Raw genomic sequence first — 19424 nt, forward strand, 5'->3', positions numbered from 1 at the left:
TAAAAGTCTCATATTTACTTTCTATCCATTAGTTAGCTCTGTCTCAAAAACGTTGGTGACACCTGCTCTAATTTATTCTCATTGATTTTTACATGTTGTTCTTTTGCCACTTCTATAATTTCCTCATTTTCTTTCACTGCATGTTGCTGTTCCCTCCATCCGTTTAATTATTCATATTTTTCTCCGTCTTTCTCTCAGATGGACGGTCCATTTCAGGACATCGAGCTGTTGAAGACACGACCGGCACACATGGCGGTTTTCATGAGATACGTCTTCACTCAGCTTCTGGACCCCAACCCTCTGGTCAGTCTACATAAGATTTTATGATACATATGAATTATTATAATGAAACAAAGGAGGGCTGGCCATTATAATGATATTGTGATATTAGTCTAGATATTATTGTAGTTTTTCAGTATCATAAGTGTTGTCTTTTCCTGATTTTAAAGGCTGCATTACAGTAAAGTTGTGTCATTTTCTGGATTCACCAGACTGTTTACTTAGTTATTATATTCACATTACTGACAGTTATTTATCAGAAATGTCAGTTTGTAGATATTTTGTAACATTTTGTGTTCACACAGCTGTTTTACCTGTCGGTGGAGGCGTATCTGGGCTCCAGCCCTAAAGACGCCCGCGCACTTGCACCTCAGATCTGCTCCCATTTCCTGGACCCAGATGCTGTATGTACTAACATATCTATTAAATGATTTTATACTCATTGATTTTTTTTTCAGCTGGATTTGGCATGTAAGAACTTAAATTTGACACTTTCTTGTCATTACAAAGTGAAGTGTGTGTGTTTCTTTTAGATACAGCGAATAACCATATTTACCATATATAAAGTTAAAACTTGGAAGAATGGAAATGTTCTTGACTATTGTATCAGCGCTCAGCACATTAACATGACAGCATCAGAGTCTGAAAGTGTCTGTTTTTTCTTTGTAGCCCCTGAAAATCAAAGTACGAGAGGAGTATCTCACAGATATAGGTAAGACAAGTAGACGCTAGTTGAGACTTGATTTGTTTTGCATTTTTATATTGATATGCATTCGCTGGACGAACTTACAAAAGAATATTAGTCTAGAACCTTTCAGTTCATTTTCGATATCCCAGGGGAGTTATCAGCAGCTGTAGACCAAAATGCCTCTAGATTAAATTGGACTGACCTTGAAGTGAGCGACAGAAAACGTAAACAGATTACAGCAATGACTCACGACAAGGGTGCCAGTTGTCCTGCCAACTATTTTCTAATTCACAATAAGAATAAATTGACTCACAGTGGCCGAATCATCTTAAATACGCCCCTTCTTAGATAAACAGTTATGATTAATGTGGAAAATGGGAGGGAGTCCCGACGTTTCTGCCAGAGGAAAAAAAAAGGAGAGCTGCTGTTTGGTATCTGAAAATAAATGCGTAGTGCACAGGTTGAGCCGCATGCCTGTGATGATTATATCATGCCTGTGAGAAAGTATAACCGCTGACATAATGTTGTGCCCATCGTCCCTTCAGAAACTCGACTTCATGCCCAGGAGGACATCAGAGGACCTCTGTCCGAGCTGCAGCAGCAAGTGCTGCCAGACATCCAAGACCAGATACAAGACTACAGGTACATCACTCAAGATGTCCGCTTAGGCAGAATAGTTACCAGTTTTTACAGAAATAGCATTTTCAAGAGCTCATATTAACATGTTAAGCTTGTGTTTCATAGGAACAAGCAGATGATGGGCCTCGGCTCTCTGTTTGGAGAAGGAGACCTGCAGCAGCTGGATGGAGACCCAGTGAAAGAGAGACAGGTGGTGGACAGACAGGTCACCGCCCTCTGGGAAATACTGTGAGTCTGTGAATAACAAAACCTGTGGCACAAAATTTGTGGCAAGCCACCACGATCAAAACATCCGCTTCCAGGAAAACATTTTCCATTTTTAGCGCTACTGGAGTACATATATAGTTTGGTTATTCCCAGGGTTGGCAACCTGCACTATCAAAAGAGCCTTATTTGTCCCAAAAAAGAAATCCTTGTGTAACTGCAAAACACATTTTAGCCTTACAATGATGGTAAAACAGCCTATTTAGTCTAAAAAAGCCCATCAACATTACCAACAGATCTACATGAGTGCTATTAATATATTAAACTACAGGGTGGCAGCAGTGAGCTACTTGTGATCATTTGATACTTTTACTTTGTATTGCCATTAAATAATACCATGTTTTATGGCATTTATGACATTATAGAACTACAATAAAAAAAACTGTTCACATTTTTTATTCACATACTGGCAGTGCAGCACTGTCTGCGGTCTCTGCTGTGTACATGAAGTATGAGAATGGATGCTCTGATATTTTAATGAGGGATTTTTTCATGTTGTCTCTGTCTGTGCACAGCTTTCCGTGCCACACAATGTAATTAAAAGTCAAAGCCGCAACAGTTTGATGTATGCCTATGACACACATTTTAGTCGATGAAAATTAAAACATTTTGTATTCGACTGTACATTTTTTGAAATGGGAGAATTTAACAGTAATTTAAAGGTTTTATCATTTAAACAATAAGTTATATTTAAAATGTTAAAAAAAAAATCCTTTTTTATTTTTTTAAATTTAATTTAATTCAATTTATTTTTTAATTCAAAGCCTGGGAAACACTGAAACAAATTTCTCAGTTTCACCTTAAAACTAATTTTACATTTGTTAACTCCAACATGCTTAAACCATGAACTGAATATTAACCTACACACACTCAGACTGTTAAACCAGGTTTCCATAGCAACAGGGTCAGATGTTCCGGGCCCAATAAAATTGTTATTATAAAGCGACAGAAGGAGCTTGCTCAAGCTATCATAACAAAGGTCATTACCCCAGCCACAAAACCTGAAAACCACATGACATTTCCTCCTTTGGCTTTTTACACGATTCCCGTCACATGACTGCTGCACTACAGTCTGTTTCTTACGCCTGTGTTTTGCACCTGAAAACTGGATTCAGCTCTGAGGGAATAAACTGGACATCTCTTTGAAAGTCTCGTATTTGTTTTGTGGCGAGTTAACAGCGTTTTTATGTCTCTCTTTCTGTTTCCGCTCCAGATCAAAACACGAAGAGGACAGAAGGTAATGTTTCTCATCCGTTAGTCAGTGTCATTTAACAGTAATCAGTCTGAGCGTGTTGTTTCTTTCTGAACATCTTTTCTTTGTTTCTCCTTGTGGTTTATTCTCCTCACATTTCCCCCTCCCCTCTATGTTTGTCCTGTCTCTTTCTCTCTGTCTCCACCCCCTCGGTGGTCTCCTGCAGTTCTCCTCTGGCGTCGGCCGTGCACCTTTACCTGCGTCACTCTGGTATCAAGCTAAGAGACTCCAAGGTCTTCCCTGGTCTGAGCACAGAGAAGGAGAAGTGGCTCGCTTTCTTAAAGACGAAAAAGGTAAGTGTCCTCTAAAAGAACCAAAAAATCAGGGATGGGAGGGAAGGGAAAGATGTTGCAAGTGATTATGTAAACAATGTCTAGTTTTATGTTGAAACCACACTTCAACAAATTAACCTATAGTAAATGTACAAGGAAAGTTATAGATGTGTTTGTAAATGTAAACAATGGCATCTGTGGTTTTTTTATTTGCAAGAGGAAGAGAATCTGAACTATGATTTGTATTGCAATTTGTACTATAATTAAAGTATCAGCAAAGGAAACATGATACAAAGAAAAGCATTTTTAATTTGGCCCACCAAAAAATCTGACCTTACTCTGCATGAACCACTTTCTGTCCAAGCCCGACCCATGACAGCATGTTAGAGCCCAAATTTCTGAATTTCTACAAAAAAAAGTAATAATAATAATAATAATAATATATATATATATATATATACAGTATATATAAAGTATCTCTTTCCTGAAACCTGTAAAAAGTATCAACACTGGCAGGGCTGGTAGGGATGCTAAGACACACCAGGTTGCTCCTTTGTGCTGCTTCTCGATCCACAACCCCCCCACCCCACAATACCTCAGCATATGTTGCCAGTGATGTACATCTAAAGTGTTCAGGTGGAACTTGCGCTTGTGAACTTTGGGTCAAAATGACATGCATCAGTCTACACACTGTGCACTCTGCGTGAGGCTGCATGCACTAAACTGTGACCTCCATACTGTGATTTTTTAACACAAATATACGAACCGTTATCGTTATCCTGAAATCCGTTGATGATATAGAGTTCTCTTCACAGCTGAGTGGTACCAAGAAAGAGAAAGATGGAGAGGATAAAAAGAGGAACCCCATCCTGAAGTACATCGGCAAACCTCGGACCACATCCCAGTCCAGTAAATACAAACACACACAGAAATACACAATCATGCATACAACTACACATTATCAGCTGACAGTATTGGCTCACTGGCACTCCACATTAGAGGCACGCTAACACAAACATGTGATGCTCTCACTCATTGTATTTGTCAGGCAATATTGATTTGTTTCCGTCCTCTGTTTGCCCTTTTATTGTTTCTGCAGGTTTATTTAGTGATTTATGGGATTTTCATTTTGTCTTGTTGTTGTGATTTCATTGTTTCTTTTTGGTTCATTTTGGTTTCGTAGCATTCCATGTCCCCTTGTCACCCACCGAAGGTATATATTTAATTTCTCTTCACTTTTGTTTTGTTCACTTGAGTTAAATTTTGCCTTTTAACAAACATACCCAACTGAGTTATTTCTTCATGGATAACAATTTTTAAAATATTTCTTGTATTCTATCTCATTTTATACACATTAACCCTTTTATATAGATTTTTTTTTCATATTGTACAATATGTGTGTGTGCAGTCCGTCCTGGCAGTGTGAGGAACATCATTCAGCAGTTTGAGAATCACACGGAGACGGGAGAGGAGGGAGGGGACGCCGCTGACCCCCAGAGGCTCTCCACCAGCAGCCTGGGAGAAGACAGCATGGACAGGTAGCTCTCTTGAACTAAATCCAGGGTTTGTACAGTCATGAAAAACATGGAAAAGTCATGGAATTTGCTAATAGCAATTTCCAGGCCGGGAAAAGTTGTGGAAAACTTAAAAAAAAATTAATGGATTTTATTTTCACAAACCTGTATAATAACACATGGTGTGTTTAAGAATCATCAGAAATTAGAAAATATAGTGATAGTTTTTTTTTTGTTTGTTTTTTTTTTGTTTACTTTTTGGCTGTGATAAATGGTGTCATTTTTGGTGGTTCGAGTTTTATTTTATTTTTTTAAATCAATAAAAGTTTTAAAGACATAAAAAATCCTATTAATTCATTGTTAAATATTATATATATTAAATATTAATTCATATTAATAAATATTTTATATAAAAATCGACAGCATTTTTCGAAGAAAAAAATGGCATTTCCTTAAAAAAAAACCCAAAAATATCTCCAAAATGTTTTCTCATAATTGTCAAGCGTTTTTAAAGGAAAAAGTGGTGAATTTGTATTTTAGAAAAAAAAGCCCAATAATTTTCAAGAAAAAAATAAAGGCCAAAAAATTATATAATTTTTTATTTAATGTATTATAATATTTAAAAAAAAATCAGTAGAATAAGTACAAAGACAGCCTTTTTAAGTTGGATTCTCCTCCCCTAAAGCCAAAATAATAATCACAAGTCCATCCTCAGTGCTCAAGAAATTATTTGGCATGCCTCCCCCTCTTTGCATCACCCCCTCCCTTCTCATAAATAATGAACAGACCTTAAATTATATTTAATTATTGAGTTCTAATCCTGTTCTCATTATTTTTTTAAAATAATATAGATTTTAGAAAGCTATCATATAGTAATGTCAAAGAACCAATAAGGAGTATTGATTGTTGTTTCAGAGACTGTATGGTCTTTAAAATGTGTCCCAAACACTCTAATATATTCAGTATTAAATGTTTTGGTGGTGTAGCAGCTAATCAGCAGTGTTTGATGGTTACTGATTTGGTAAAATTCTACATGTTTTCGCTCACTCTTGCAGCCCTACGATCTCAGTGCGTCTGGCACGCAGCGAGTCGTTGAAGGCTCAGGGAGAAGGGCGTCGGCGGGGTGTTGTCTCCGGGACGGAGTCTGTCCCTCGCTCTCGTAGCGACGTGGACATGGAGGACTGCGGTGAGGAGAGGGAGGGGCCGGGCCTCCGGCCGCTGCAGCACAGCACATCGTCATCTGCATCCAGCAGCTCTGCACGGTAACAATTCACAAAGCCGGACACCTTTGGGTGTTTTCACACAAAGCTTTTACTGACTCTTGGAAACATCTTAACTTTCTTAGAGATGATACAAAGGCACAGACAAAAATAATTACAAAAGAATCAAAACTCCCCCGTTTGACTCAAACACCCTGGACGTTCCCCCTGGAAGTGTAGGTTTTCACCTCATGCCATCTCTCTCTCCACTCTCTCTCAAACTCAGGTCTCTAGAGAACCCTACACCCCCATACACCCCTCGGTCTAGACGCAGGTGAGTTCCAGTGTCATCCCCGTAGATGATCAGTGATTAAAGTACCTGTCTGGCTGGAAATTGGACTTCTCTCCCATATGCAAAACCCTTGAAAATAAAATGTTTTGGTGCACAAGAGGAAATGTCATCTTTCAGTTTCAGTTCTGCCTGTAGTGATAGATTTTGTTTTGTGGTGGCTGTTAGTAAGAAAAGTGTTTGTTTTTCTGTTTGTTTGTCGTTGTTGGTCCTCCGTCCCGACCTGTGTTTATGTGGGTGCGTAACGTAGGAGTGTGGACTCACCGCTGGCCCTGCTGCCGGACACAGCGGTGCTAGAAGAGGAGGTCTGCGACAGTCAGAACTGGCAGGACACAGTTCAACCTCAGCTCCTCGCCACGCTCAGTCCGAGGGAAGTGGACAGACAAGCCGTCATATACGGTACGAGTCAAATTCAACACACGCTGGAAAGTTCTGAGAACCACTTGATTGAATTTTGTGTTTGAAATGTTGTCATAGATGACAGATGTGATAAGAACAAAGCTTCTCACTGCTGTTGATTTCCCCTCTCTGTTTGCTCCGCTCTTCTTTTTGTCATTAGAGCTGTTCACCACAGAGGTGTCCCACCTTCGGACTTTGAGGGTCCTGGACCAGGTCTTCTTTCAGAAGATGAGGTCCGTGCTGAACACTGATGAGCTGGCCTGCATCTTCCCCAATCTGCCCCAAGTTTACGAACTCCACGGTTAGTGTGTGTGAGAGTGAAAATGATCATTTCCAAATCTTCATTTTTCAGTGACAAAAGTCTACATGACAAGTCTGGCACTGATTTGACACACAATTGGTAAAGTATTTGTATTTAATGTGATTTCAGGAACCACTATCATTTTTTCCGCTTTGGATTAATATGAGTTTATTTTCGGTCATGTTTGCATATTCAGGACCATTTTAGGCTTTTTATGCCTCCACGGCTGGACGCAGCCTGTTTTTATGGTTTTCTGTCTTTTCATCCCATCCTCTTGAACGCAATATTTCATGAACACCTAGAGGGCATTTCTTTAAATTTAACACAAACATCCACTTGGACTCAAGGATGAAGTGATTTGATTTTGGTATTTATAGGTCAAAGGTCAAGGTTACTGTGAACTTGTCTGTCTCATTTATGTGAATGTGATATCTCAAGAACACCTTGAGGGAATGCCTTCAATTTTGGCACAAACATCTGCATGGACTCAGTGATGAGCTGAATGTGGCACAAACCTTCACTTTGACTTAAATATGAACTTATTAGAATTTGGTGGTCAAAGGTCACTTGTGACCTCATAAAATAGATCCATGCATAAAACACAGTTTCGGCCATAACTTGCATACATTGCATACACTACAATTTCACACAAATAATAAATATGATGTAATGACGAAATGCTAAAATTTAATAACCTAAAGGTTAGCTTCACATCATAATATTCTGCAAAAAACTCTTGTGGCCATTACTCAACATCCCATCTCAGAAACAGAAAGGGAGACATTTAGTCATACACTGAATTGGTGACTCTAATTTTGGGTCACCACCTTAAAACTGTGCTGGTTGTGTAGATCTTTTGTGACTGTGCCCTCTTGTAAAAGTGTGGCCGCTTTCTGCTTCTTCTGTTTGCACAATGAAGTACGTTATACTTTGAGTCAACATATATTTAGGGCTTTATATTGCTAGGTCAATAATAATAAGTAAAGCAAATACTAACAGAAGGCAGTAACTGTTCAATGAAATATCAGCCTGCAGCTTTACTGAGTCAATATGTGTTCTGGGCTTTAATTAAGAGCCAACAAGGAAGTATATGGTGTGTTATTATTGCCATACTAGACCAGCCAATAGTTTTGTGTTTTTATGTCTGTTAGGTATTGATTATTTTAGTAGAATTTGAAATGATTAAGCTGATCACCACGTAGGTTATTTTAATGTCACTTTTAATGTTGCTCCTTTGCAGCAAGTCTATGCGAGGCGATGAAGAAGCGAAGAGAAACTCCCATCGTTCAGGATATTGGGGATGTGATGCTGGCCAGGGTGAGTGACATAATCACCTCCGGCACTGTAATCCACTATCATTTTATCCATGTTCATCTTCCAATTTTTTGTCATGCGAAAGGTGTTTATGTGCATGTATTTAGTATGTTAACAGTGGTGTGTGTTTGCAGTTTGAAGGTGCAGCCGGAGACGAGTTTCAGGAACAAGCGTCGCAGCTGTGCAGCCAGCAGTCTCAGGCTGTGGAGCTCATCAAGAACAAAAAACGCAAAGACCCTCGCTTCGCTCACATTATCCAGGTACTCTCACACACACACACACACACACCTTTCTCTCCCTGACACATAAACTTCCCGTCAACACAAGCATGCTCCTGTGAACATCACTTTTTCCAAAATTCTGTTGTCAGTCACACTAAATTTATATTGTGGCTTTTCTAGTTGTACAGTTGATTATTGCAATTTCAATGTTATCATTATTAACCCTTTGTTTTTCCTAGACATTTTTCCCTTGTTTTTAAAAAATTATTTTCCATATCTATTAATTTATTACTGTTTATTGAACATTTCTTACCAAGTTGATTACTTTTTTATGATGTTTTTGAAAGGCATTGCACCAGTTTGATCAGGGTTCAAAGGTTTAAATACTTGTGAAAGGCATCTGAAAGCAGCAGAAAAGTGATGTTTCTTCAGGTTTCAAAGGGTTAAAGTGGTGATGTAAGTGATATAAATATAAAATACCCTTTCCTGTGAGATTTGTGTTAGGTCCAGTGGGACCAGTGAGTTCCCATTTTCAATGTAGTCCTCCATAATACATCCATAACTTTTGACAGTGGCAACACAAAAATGAACAACCTGAAACTATAATTCGCTCTTAGAACTGAAATGCAGAACAAAGAGTGAACATGTCCATTTCCCCATATATCCCTCTTTGTCTTATACCTGTCCTACCTGAGATGGCTGCGCAGCCTTGTCCTTGACATGTTTGACATTTGTCCAGGAGTGTGAAGCAAGTCCTCACTGTCGGAGGCTGCAGCTCAAAGACCTGCTGGTGTCAGAGATGCAGAGACTCACCAAGTACCCGCTGCTGCTGGACAACATCATGAAACACACAGAGGGTGAGGAGTCCAGAGCAATGTTGGAAAATACCATTAAAAAAAATGCAAAGAAAGTATGATTTTTAATATTCTCGCTTGTCATGTAGCCGGTTCGTCGGACCTCCCCTCACTTCAGCGTGCCCACGCTTGTTGCCGAGGGATACTGCAGGTTGTGAACGAGGTTGTTGGGGAGACAGAACACCGGCAACGCCTCAGCCAATACCAGCGCAGGCTGGACGCTGCCCCTCAATTCAAGGTAGTTAAATAGTTTACGCCGTTAACCTGTTTTTTTTTTTGGTTTTTGTGTCCCTTTCTCCCTTGTTCACTATGTAAATGTGTTTTGCTTACTTTTCTCCCTCACAGAGTTTGGACCTCACCAGTAAGAGAATGATTCATGAAGGTCCGCTCACGTGGAAAGTCAGCAAAGACAAGCAGATAGGTCAGTATCTCTGCGTGGGTGCTTAGTCTCTTTGGTTTGGTTTCGTACCTTTTTGTCACACGTCTCTGTTTCCGCCCATCAGAGATTCAAGCGCTGCTGCTGTCAGACTGCCTGGTCCTCCTACAGAGGGGCCCAGACGACCGGCTGCAGCTGAGATATCCGTCCCGCTGGCTGGGTGGAGCCAGCGGAGACAGCAAGACGTCCTTCAGCCCTCTGGTGAAGCTGGACTCTCTGCTGGTCCGCTCAGTAGCTACAGGTAAAACTGGGTCCCTGCGGATTCTTGAAAAGTCTTAAAAGTCTTTAAATTTAGGTTTTGATGTTCGTGGTCTTAAAATGTCTTAAAAAATCTGGGATTGTTGGAATGGTGGTGTTAAATCTGATCAGGGGCCGAATGAATGAGCGTGTCTCTGTTGTTTTATTTTTATTTTTCCATTTTGTTTATTTGTATTGGTATTTTTTTTCTTTTAGAGGTCTTTAGAAGGTATTAAAAGTCATTAAATTTGCACTGAAAAAATGTGCAGATTTCTCTCCTGCGGTTTTGGTGATCAAATGCGTATCTTATCTCGTGATTTCTCCCCAGATAACAAAGCCCTCTACGTCATCAGCACCACAGAGAGGCAGATCTATGAGCTGGTGGCTGGAACGTCATCAGAGAAAAACAAGTAAGCTCTGTCCCATAACTGGTAGAAAGACTTACCGAGCGTCCCCGTTCTTCTTCAGCCTCCTAAAATGTTTGCTTTTGTTTTGCAGCTGGAAAGATTTACTAGAAAAGACCATCGCATCTGCTGGCGGTTCGTCACCTCTGATCAATCACGCGTCCATGCCTTTATCGTGAGTAAATTTGATATTTATGAATAATGAACAAAAGAATGTGTTCAGGCTCCTTTGCCAGAGAGTTATTTTTACGACATGTTGGCTCCTATTTAAATGATGTGTAGTTCACGGTCTTAGTGCAAGGGACAAGTGTATTTCGAGTATGTCCAACTCCACTTGTATGCATTTGCTCACTGTGTGTTGTGTTTTGTATTTTTTGTAGTTCCCCCAATCTACGCAGTGCATCCCCAGTTTCAACTGGCAGCAACGTCTATGCAGGTAACAACCACATCAGCCTCATCAGCCAACAGGTCATCAGCCTTTATGATGATTATAAACGATTTATAAACGGTCTGCAAATATTTGTGATACAAAATATAGTTCGATTTTTTTTAAATTTTCCAGACAACTCCATGACGGAGCAGTCAGATTCCATGGAGGCTCATTCCTCCAACGACGACATTGTGCTCTCAGCAAACACACCCATGGACCAATCAGGAGCTTTCATCTGCGGGGAGAGAAAAACAGTTGGTGTGGCAGAAGCAGCGTTACAAGACGGTGAGAACGAGCACACACACCTCCATCGCTTTCACAATCTGTTGTGGAGTTCAGGATGTTGAACTTATTTTGTCTTTTTTTTTTAAAATGTCTTTCTGAATTTCAAAAACGTTTTTCGTGGTTGGGTTCTTGCCTCTACAGTTGAAACATTAAGGCAGCTCATATTACGAGATTTGGAAGAGGACGGTTGGAGCCACGATTCAGATGACACGCCCACCAACGAGACGGGCAATGAAAGGAGCTCATTCGGCCAAAGACAGCGGCCAGAGTCCATTGAGACCATCCTCAACTTCAGCACCAACGAATGGGAGGCCGAGCCTGAAGAGGTCTTGCCTCCAGACGCAGAGCAGCCCAGCGGCGTTCAGGTCGTACGGAAAGGTAACGGATCGAATGGAGAAAAGTTTTCCGAAGCAGTTATCTTTAATCATTCGCCTGGGTTCACTGATCACTCTTAGTTCATTCACTTCTTTGCAAATTAAAACCTTTATTTGGTATTTATTGAACTGAAAGTGACCTCAGCTGACAGTTTTCGGGATAAAACCTGGATGTCTTTAACCCTTTGAAACCTGGAGCAACATCACTTTACTTGTGCTGCTCACAGAAGCCTTTCACAAACGTGAACCATGAGCAAATTGGTCTTTCTCTCAAAAACAAGGGCAAAATGAGCAACTTTGGAAGAAATGTTCCACAAATTTATAGCTTCAGAAAACTATTTTTAAAATAGGGGATAAAACTATATTTATAAAAATTCTGCTTTTAAAATTATGTTACAAAATTCTTATTTTTTTAGGCAATTTTTCCAGATAATTTCCCTGTTGTCATTTCCTTTTTTAAAAAACTAATTTTCAGGCAATTTTTTACAGATTTGTTTTGCTAATTTTTGGGAAATTCCTTCTTTCTTTGCTCATTGCCTTCTTTCCATGTCTTTGAAAGAAATCAAGCCAGTTTTTCCAAGTTTCACAGGATTAACGGCAGCCTTCCTCTGCATGTTTTCTCTGCACTCTGGGATTCATAATTTGGTTTCTCACACACTTAATCTTCTCTTTTCTTCTGTTTGCCTGCCCTTCACAACACACTGATCTGACACTTGCTCCGTAAACTCCTTTCCTCACTCCTTTTCACTCTTCTTCATTCACACACACTTTTCCTTGTCACACATCTATCCTCTGTGCAATAGCTGTGGTTGCGGGTCCTTCTTCTTCTCCTTCTGTCCCTGATGACATCACTGATGATGTCACCCTTCCCTCCGACCAATCATCCAAGCCGAGAGGTGAGGCAACTACGCAGGGTAATAATGACTATATTGGTCAAATAATAGATAACAGCTGGAGAATATCATCTTTAATTTTGTTGGTTTTGACGTAACCTTCTTACTCTCTGTGCTCTAGGGAACACTTTCTACTTGGTAATGCCTACAGAGCAGGGAGAGAGCGCCACTGACGACCTCAACGACCCTCCTACCCCCACCGCCAGCCACTTTCCACAGCCTCTGGAGGAAGTGACATCACCACAGACGCAGCCGAAGGAGGAAGCGCCAGCCTGCGGTCCAGAGCCCGGCCAATCAGAGGCTATGCAACTGGAACAAGAAGAGGAAAAGGGCCAATCACAGGTTGGGCACCAGAGCCACGTGATCAAAAATGTGGATGAGATTTTTCACACGATTGAGGGGTTGACGAGCAAGTTGCGGCAGCTGAAGGTGAGTTTGTGTTAAAGGGGCATGTTCCTTTCGTGCTATTTATCTAGATTGCTGCCCAATGTTGGATATTTCAGCTGTAGAGGTGTCTGCCGTCTCTCAAATATAATGAACCAGATGGCGCTATTTCCAGAAAAATGGATATTCAAGATCCACAGACCTTATTTTGAGCAGAATTATGTAGGAACCTTTTTTCTATCTACTGAATGATACGGTAGCCCTGAGGGTCAAAACACATCAGCATTTCCCAAAATACTACAGCAGTTCAGAAAACAAAACGGTGTTCCCAAAAATCCCCCAACACTTCAACACTAAAACATTTCAGAAAAAAACATTTCCCAAAACACAACGCATTTTACAAAACAAAACAGTGTTCAAAAACCCCCACAAAAATCCCCCAACACTTCAACATTTCACAAAACACATTTACAAAATGAAAAACATTTAAAACATATCCCAAAACACTAAAACATTTCAGAAAAAAAACATTTCCCAAAACACTAAAACATTTCAGAAAAAAACATTTCCCAAAACACTTAAGCCTTTTACAAAACAAAACAGTGTTCAAAAAACCCCACAAAAATCCCCCAACACTTCAACATTTTACAAAACATATTTTAAAAAAGGAAAAACATTTAAAAATAACGCAACAACATATCCCAAAACACTAAAACATATCAGAAAACACGTCAACATTTCCCCAAAATTCTACAATAAACAAAACACTACAACATTTCAACACACATTTCACAAAACACTGCATTTCAGAAAACAGAACAGCGTTTCCCAAAACACTACAACATTTCGGAAAAAAATACATTTCACGAAACACCAGCACATTTCAGAAAACAAAAAATTCCCCAAACACTACAACATCTCACAAAACTCAAGATTTCAGAAAACACTTCAGCATTTTCACAAACAGAAAACAAAACATTTGGCGAGACTCAAAGCAGAAAAGGTAGGTACTATTGGAGGATTGTTTTTTGCTGCTGATTGGATGCACTTCCTGTCAGTCTGTGACAAACGTAAGTATTCATTGTTTGTTTCCGGGGGGCTGGATTCCTTGCTGCACATTGCTGCCTCTCACGGGTCGGAACAAAGCGGGTCACAGATTTCTAAGCAGCAGGATTTTCTTGTGATTTAACCGCCCATGTTTACGACGGCTTGTTGCTCGTGTTACTCCTCCTCCACTTTAATCTCTCACCAGTTTGCAAAATTTCACTCGTTGTTGTGCCAGCATAATTGTCTGCATCTTCACCCCTTTACAGGAAATAGAAAAGTCCCATCACAAACTTTTGAAAACCCTCAGAGAACCATATGTCAATCAGGAGTCAGAGGACCAACAGTGTCTCTCGGCAACTGTCTCCCGAACACCGTCTCTGGATCGTGGCTCAGCGGATGGTGAGGGGGAACTTAAAAATGCATCTTAAACCTAACAAAACAATGGCCTAAAGGCAGTGAAGTTATTTTTCTATACCAAATGATATATTTTTTTCCATTTTAACCCAACCAGGCAAAGAGGGAAGTCCAGCAGAACCCAAAATTCAGTCGACTGGATTCTGACGTCTGGATTTACTCGCAGTCACTCAATCTTGACTGTTAGCATACGGACGCACATATATGTACCCACTGTCAGACTCGGGCGCCTCAGCCCCGCCTCCCCTCGCCCCTCGTCCCTGCATGCACTGGCCAGTGGAACAGAGCCCAGGAGGGACTGCAGCTGTTGTTTTGTTTGTTTCCTGTTGCACTGGGATATCAGGAAGCTGGCCGGATTCACCGGGATTTCTGAGGTCGTCACGACCTCCGACTTCCACCAGAGCACGAGGGAGTCCAGGACGGAGTGAGGAAAAAGTATGAAGGAACAAAAAGGCAGAAGACAAGATGGCTGAAGAAGAGAACGGGGAGAGAAAAAAGAAGTTGGAAGAATTGAAAGTTGGAAGAAAAGTTGGATATTTGTGAAGGAAAAAAGGAGTCGCATGTCTTGCTTTAAAGAGCTGGTTGAAGGAAACGGAGCAGAAAAGTGTTGAAATGTTAATTTAAGGAATAATCCGAGGGACCCGTCACCCCTGCACTTTACCCACAATGCATCCCTCTGTCATGTACGTCCTCCCTACAGCGGACGGATCAGGGACTGGAGATGCCACTGGCTTTATTTAGGGGCCGACGTTTGAGCCAAGATGGCCTCCGGGGGTCCCCGCCCCGCCTCCACTGGTTGCTTTACACTGAGTTCACCTGCCACCACGGCCGAAGGACTGTGTCTATATAAATCAGGTTATTTGCACTGGGTAAGGAAACCAATATCACACACACACACACACACACCATTTAACCATATCATTCATCTCAGAGCTTCATATCCACACACTGGGAGAAACACAAGCGTTCTTTTTTTTGGGATCAGTTGCAGCCACACTGACATATCCTTAAGTTCTCCTTTACACGACTGTTTGAACCATCAGTGCAACATATTTCTCGTTACATGGTTCATACTGATTGTTCATTTTTAATTTCTGGAAACACTACTGCGCTGTTTACTACTGAAATGCTGGCAGGTTTTATTTTCAGCGCTGCTTCAGAGGCGTACAGGGATCTCAGCGATTAAATAAACAAAGCTCAGTGGATTCACACAGCTGTTCTGATCATGTAAAAGTTGTTTTTGGGAGATTTAGGGTTTTCGGGGGGGCCGAGGTTCAAGACGGGCAGTGTCGACGACAAGTGTGAGGAAAGAGGGCAAGCACAGATTCAAACTGAGAAACTTGAATTTTCACTGAAAACCTGTTTGTCGCTCAAATTGCTGCCAAATATCGCCGCTGACATTGCCTGTCGTCACTTTAAGATTCGACTCTCCAGCCCTCTGTAGTGTTTTGTGTGTAGAAATACAGCGGTAAATACTTTGAACCAGCAGCTTCACCCACCCACCAGTAATACACCACAAAGTGTTCATATCCAACGATCCCACATCCACAGCCACGAAAGGACCGCGCTCTTTACCAAGTAGCTTTACATCGAGACCCCGCCCGCTGCACAGAACAACTTATGTTTGTTGGGAGAAATAAAAAGCTTTGTGAAAATGAAATTTTTTACAAATTCAAGCACATAGTCCAAGTTAAAAAAAACAACCGGTACTGTACATGCAACTGTTCTGTTCTGCAGGCAAAACAAACATTGATTTAAAGGAATAGTTTACACTTTGCAGTGATCAATACCAGTGCCATATATATATATGTATGTATATACGGTAAATATAGCTTAGTGTAAAGACTGGAAACATAGGAAACTGCTAACTTTGCTCTGTTCATCAGTATCAAAATCAGTCAGCACTTCTAAAACCGGATATATGAAAAGCTGCTCAACACTTTTGATGAGTTTCACTGGACAGAAATTAAAAACCTGTGCGACACTTTCAGTTTTTGATTCATCAAAAGCTTTCGGTCATCTCCTCAGTCAGTAGGCTTGTACTCTCGCTACATTTTTATTAAATTTCCTCGGTATACGGTATGTGACTCTGTGTGTGTTGCTGCTACGCCACCAGCAAGTTTGCTAGTTTCCACAAACTTTCTTCACTTTATTTACACTCTTAAATAGACATTAAAAAATCACAAAATGTTAAGAAAAGCAATATTCTCACACGTTAGACAGAAATACAACTGTACACCTTTTGTTGTCAAGTTCATGGAAGACTTAAGTTACATAAATTGCCTCATGAACTAATCATAAAACACAGCATTCAAACTTGACAAAGAAAACAAAACTCACCCGGACGGTCTTGGTTACGTTTGTTAGTTATGTAGTTAATTTTTCAACTTGGACTATATCTACTTATTCATGAAATTCACTGCAGTGCATGGTGTATGACAGTATGGCTGTAAGTTTTTTAGTTTCCGCAAGCTCTCATAGCTTTTTGTAGATTCAAAAATACAAATTACAAACTCACAAAATGTTAAGGAAAGCAATATTCTCACGTGTTAAACAGAAATTTAACTGCACACCTTTTGTTCTCACATCCACGGCTGATTAAAGTTAGACACATTTCCTCTTTAACTGCTCACATAACACACTTCATTCAAACGTACCATAAACAAAACGCACCCAAACCATCTCGGTTACTGTTGTTAGTCATCCTGTTTGTTATTCCACTGTGCCAACAACCACAAGCTCCAGTTTGATCAGAATAAATCCTTAATTAACATTTTTTTTCTTTACAAAAATACATCATTGCTATCAAGTGACACTCATCAAAATGTCGAGCAAACCACCATAAATCAGACTCAAAGCTCTCTAACTAGCACGCTGTATCTCATGAGTCTCTGCAGTCGTCTGACAAGATTTCAAAAACTTTAAACTTTTTTTTTCTATTTTTTAGCAACGGCGTGACCTGTCCTGCTCTCCGTCAGATTGGCTAATTCTCGTTGCATTTGTTGGTTTGACTGGTTAGGCGAAAAGTCATTTTCAGAGTTTCAGAGTGAAGTGGGTCGTGTCTAAACTATCTTAGGAAAAGCAAATTCACCCTCCTGTAAAATCTGTTTACGTGTCGTTTGCATGGAATAAACAAATGAGATTTAACATTTGTTATTTCCAGACAGAGCCGAATTAACTTTTCCCTACATATTTCCAGTTTTTACACTTAAAAAAGCTAACCAGCTGCTCCATACCTGACAAGTGAAGTGGTATTGATCTCCTATAAAATTAAGTAAGAAAGAAAATAAGCGTATTTACCGAAACATCTCACGATTCCTTCAGCTATTTTTGAATCCTATGTAGGAGTACTTAATGTCCCGGACGTTAGGAAACGTTTTTGGACGCCTTCACTGATGCACGTGTAACCAGCAAAGACTGACACTAAAACCTAAATGTTTTTTTCTCAAACGCCAACTATCAAGCTTATTTGAGACAGAAAATATGTTTTAAACTGTAACAAGAGAGAACTTTTACCGAAGTTCTTAATGTTCCAGTTTAAATGTTTCTTTCTTTTTTCTGACCAAGCTGAGAAGCGCTTTAGCGAGTTACCCAGCAAAACTGACAACACGCTACCAAACTGAACCAAACCAGGAGCCAAGTATATAAACACACTACCAGCCACTGATAACGCTATTAAATGCGATATTTCACTACCTGGTGGAAGGTTTTCACTCTTTAGCCAACACACACAGAAGGAGACGTCGATGAGAACTTCACAAACGAACAAAGAAAAAAGAGTTGCAACTTAAAATGAGAGCTACTGATCATCGCCAGGGCGGCTGATTTTAGCAGCCGACCCCGTGTGAACTTGAGGAATTTGTGCTAAAATGTCAAAATGTTCAACCAAAGTGAAATATCTCTTCAGAGGTGTTGAAGGGAACAGTTTTTTGTTTTTTTCTTCCTATTTTGGCTGCTGATTTTCAATCATCTCACACCAGACGTTTTAACATTTGTTTAAACGCATTTTCACGTCAAGCTGTGGTCACGCAGTCATCACATACGTATGTGTTGACCATAATTTGGCACAAAAAATGCAGGACGGTCTGAGTTGGTTGAATCTTCCCCTCAACAAATCTCTTTCCTCTTCTTTCTTCCCTACTCGAACTACAGCATTTTTCATCTCTAATTTCTACCTCTACACTTGAGTTTCTTTCTTCCATAATTTCTTCTTTTCATACATTTATCTTGTACATTGACATCAGCGTTGTGGCCCTAACCGGCTGTAAAAATCTTTTAAAAAGCTATAACCTATTCCTTCAAAAAACATAAAAAAATTGCACAACAAACTTCCCTGCACGGTGCAAACTACTGTATGCATACACACGTCTTTAACTATCATCTCATTGTCTTTTTATTTTGTGTCTTTTTAAGAAAAAAAAAACAAAAAAGCAAATCTTGTTCACTCGTGTAATATAGAGAGATCAAACCCACTTGTTTTATATATGTTAATTTTTTTTCTGTAAAGCCTTAGTCCTCGTATTTGATTTTATTTTTGTAGATATGATAAAAAAAAGGATGTATAAATTATTTTCTTCTCCCTTGTTTTTAAAATTGGTGAGATTGTTTAGCTGCACAGAAGGAAAAGAGAGCTCATGTCTCAGATTCATGTGTTTTGTGAGATTAAAAAGAAACTGGACAAAGAAAATCAAATGTGGAGCGTGAGTATTTGATCCTAGAATATGGGTGTCATTGTCATCTTTTAAAGTGAGTTTCAAAAATTAAACTTTTGTGAAACCTGGATCAAAATCAGTTTCTTGCGTTTTGTTAGCATGCCTTTTAAACCTTTGAAACCTGAGCAAATTTGATTTCTTCCAAAAACACAACTAAAAAAGGCATCGAGCAACTTGGCATGAGATGTCAAAAAAAAATGCAAGAAATTAGGAAAAGCTAACAAGAAATGGCATGAAAACTGCAAGAAAACAACATTTTAAGC

General features: G+C 39.8%; 1 protein-coding gene across 14 annotated transcripts in view; it reads left to right on the top strand.

The window, feature by feature from the left end:
- Positions 1 to 19141, top strand: part of arhgef11 (Rho guanine nucleotide exchange factor 11) — a 28616-nt gene extending 9475 nt beyond the window's left edge. For 11 of the 14 annotated variants that reach the window (XM_088073104.1, XM_088073097.1, XM_088073099.1 and 8 more), the window contains 29 exons: positions 199 to 303; positions 585 to 683; positions 949 to 991; positions 1513 to 1609; positions 1712 to 1834; positions 3084 to 3107; positions 3289 to 3415; positions 4210 to 4303; positions 4578 to 4607; positions 4803 to 4932; positions 5964 to 6170; positions 6394 to 6441; positions 6707 to 6855; positions 7016 to 7156; positions 8397 to 8473; positions 8605 to 8730; positions 9431 to 9548; positions 9635 to 9783; positions 9891 to 9966; positions 10049 to 10222; positions 10547 to 10628; positions 10717 to 10797; positions 11003 to 11058; positions 11185 to 11337; positions 11479 to 11715; positions 12515 to 12607; positions 12726 to 13033; positions 14302 to 14434; positions 14547 to 19141. In XM_088073104.1, coding sequence (XP_087929230.1) covers positions 199 to 303; positions 585 to 683; positions 949 to 991; positions 1513 to 1609; positions 1712 to 1834; positions 3084 to 3107; positions 3289 to 3415; positions 4210 to 4303; positions 4578 to 4607; positions 4803 to 4932; positions 5964 to 6170; positions 6394 to 6441; positions 6707 to 6855; positions 7016 to 7156; positions 8397 to 8473; positions 8605 to 8730; positions 9431 to 9548; positions 9635 to 9783; positions 9891 to 9966; positions 10049 to 10222; positions 10547 to 10628; positions 10717 to 10797; positions 11003 to 11058; positions 11185 to 11337; positions 11479 to 11715; positions 12515 to 12607; positions 12726 to 13033; positions 14302 to 14434; positions 14547 to 14596 — 3330 coding nt within the window. In that variant the 3' untranslated portion in view covers positions 14597 to 19141. The remainder of the gene's footprint in view (positions 1 to 198; positions 304 to 584; positions 684 to 948; positions 992 to 1512; positions 1610 to 1711; positions 1835 to 3083; positions 3108 to 3288; positions 3416 to 4209; positions 4304 to 4577; positions 4608 to 4802; positions 4933 to 5963; positions 6171 to 6393; positions 6442 to 6706; positions 6856 to 7015; positions 7157 to 8396; positions 8474 to 8604; positions 8731 to 9430; positions 9549 to 9634; positions 9784 to 9890; positions 9967 to 10048; positions 10223 to 10546; positions 10629 to 10716; positions 10798 to 11002; positions 11059 to 11184; positions 11338 to 11478; positions 11716 to 12514; positions 12608 to 12725; positions 13034 to 14301; positions 14435 to 14546) is intronic. The other 3 variants (XM_088073103.1, XM_088073102.1, XM_088073100.1) reach the window with 3 other exon arrangements.
- The last annotated feature ends 283 nt before the right edge of the window (positions 19142 to 19424 follow it).

Source organism: Plectropomus leopardus, chromosome 23 (assembly GCF_026936395.1).
Source record: "Plectropomus leopardus strain MGB_pleo_1.0 chromosome 23, ASM2693639v1, whole genome shotgun sequence".
NCBI lineage: Eukaryota > Metazoa > Chordata > Actinopteri > Perciformes > Serranidae > Plectropomus > Plectropomus leopardus.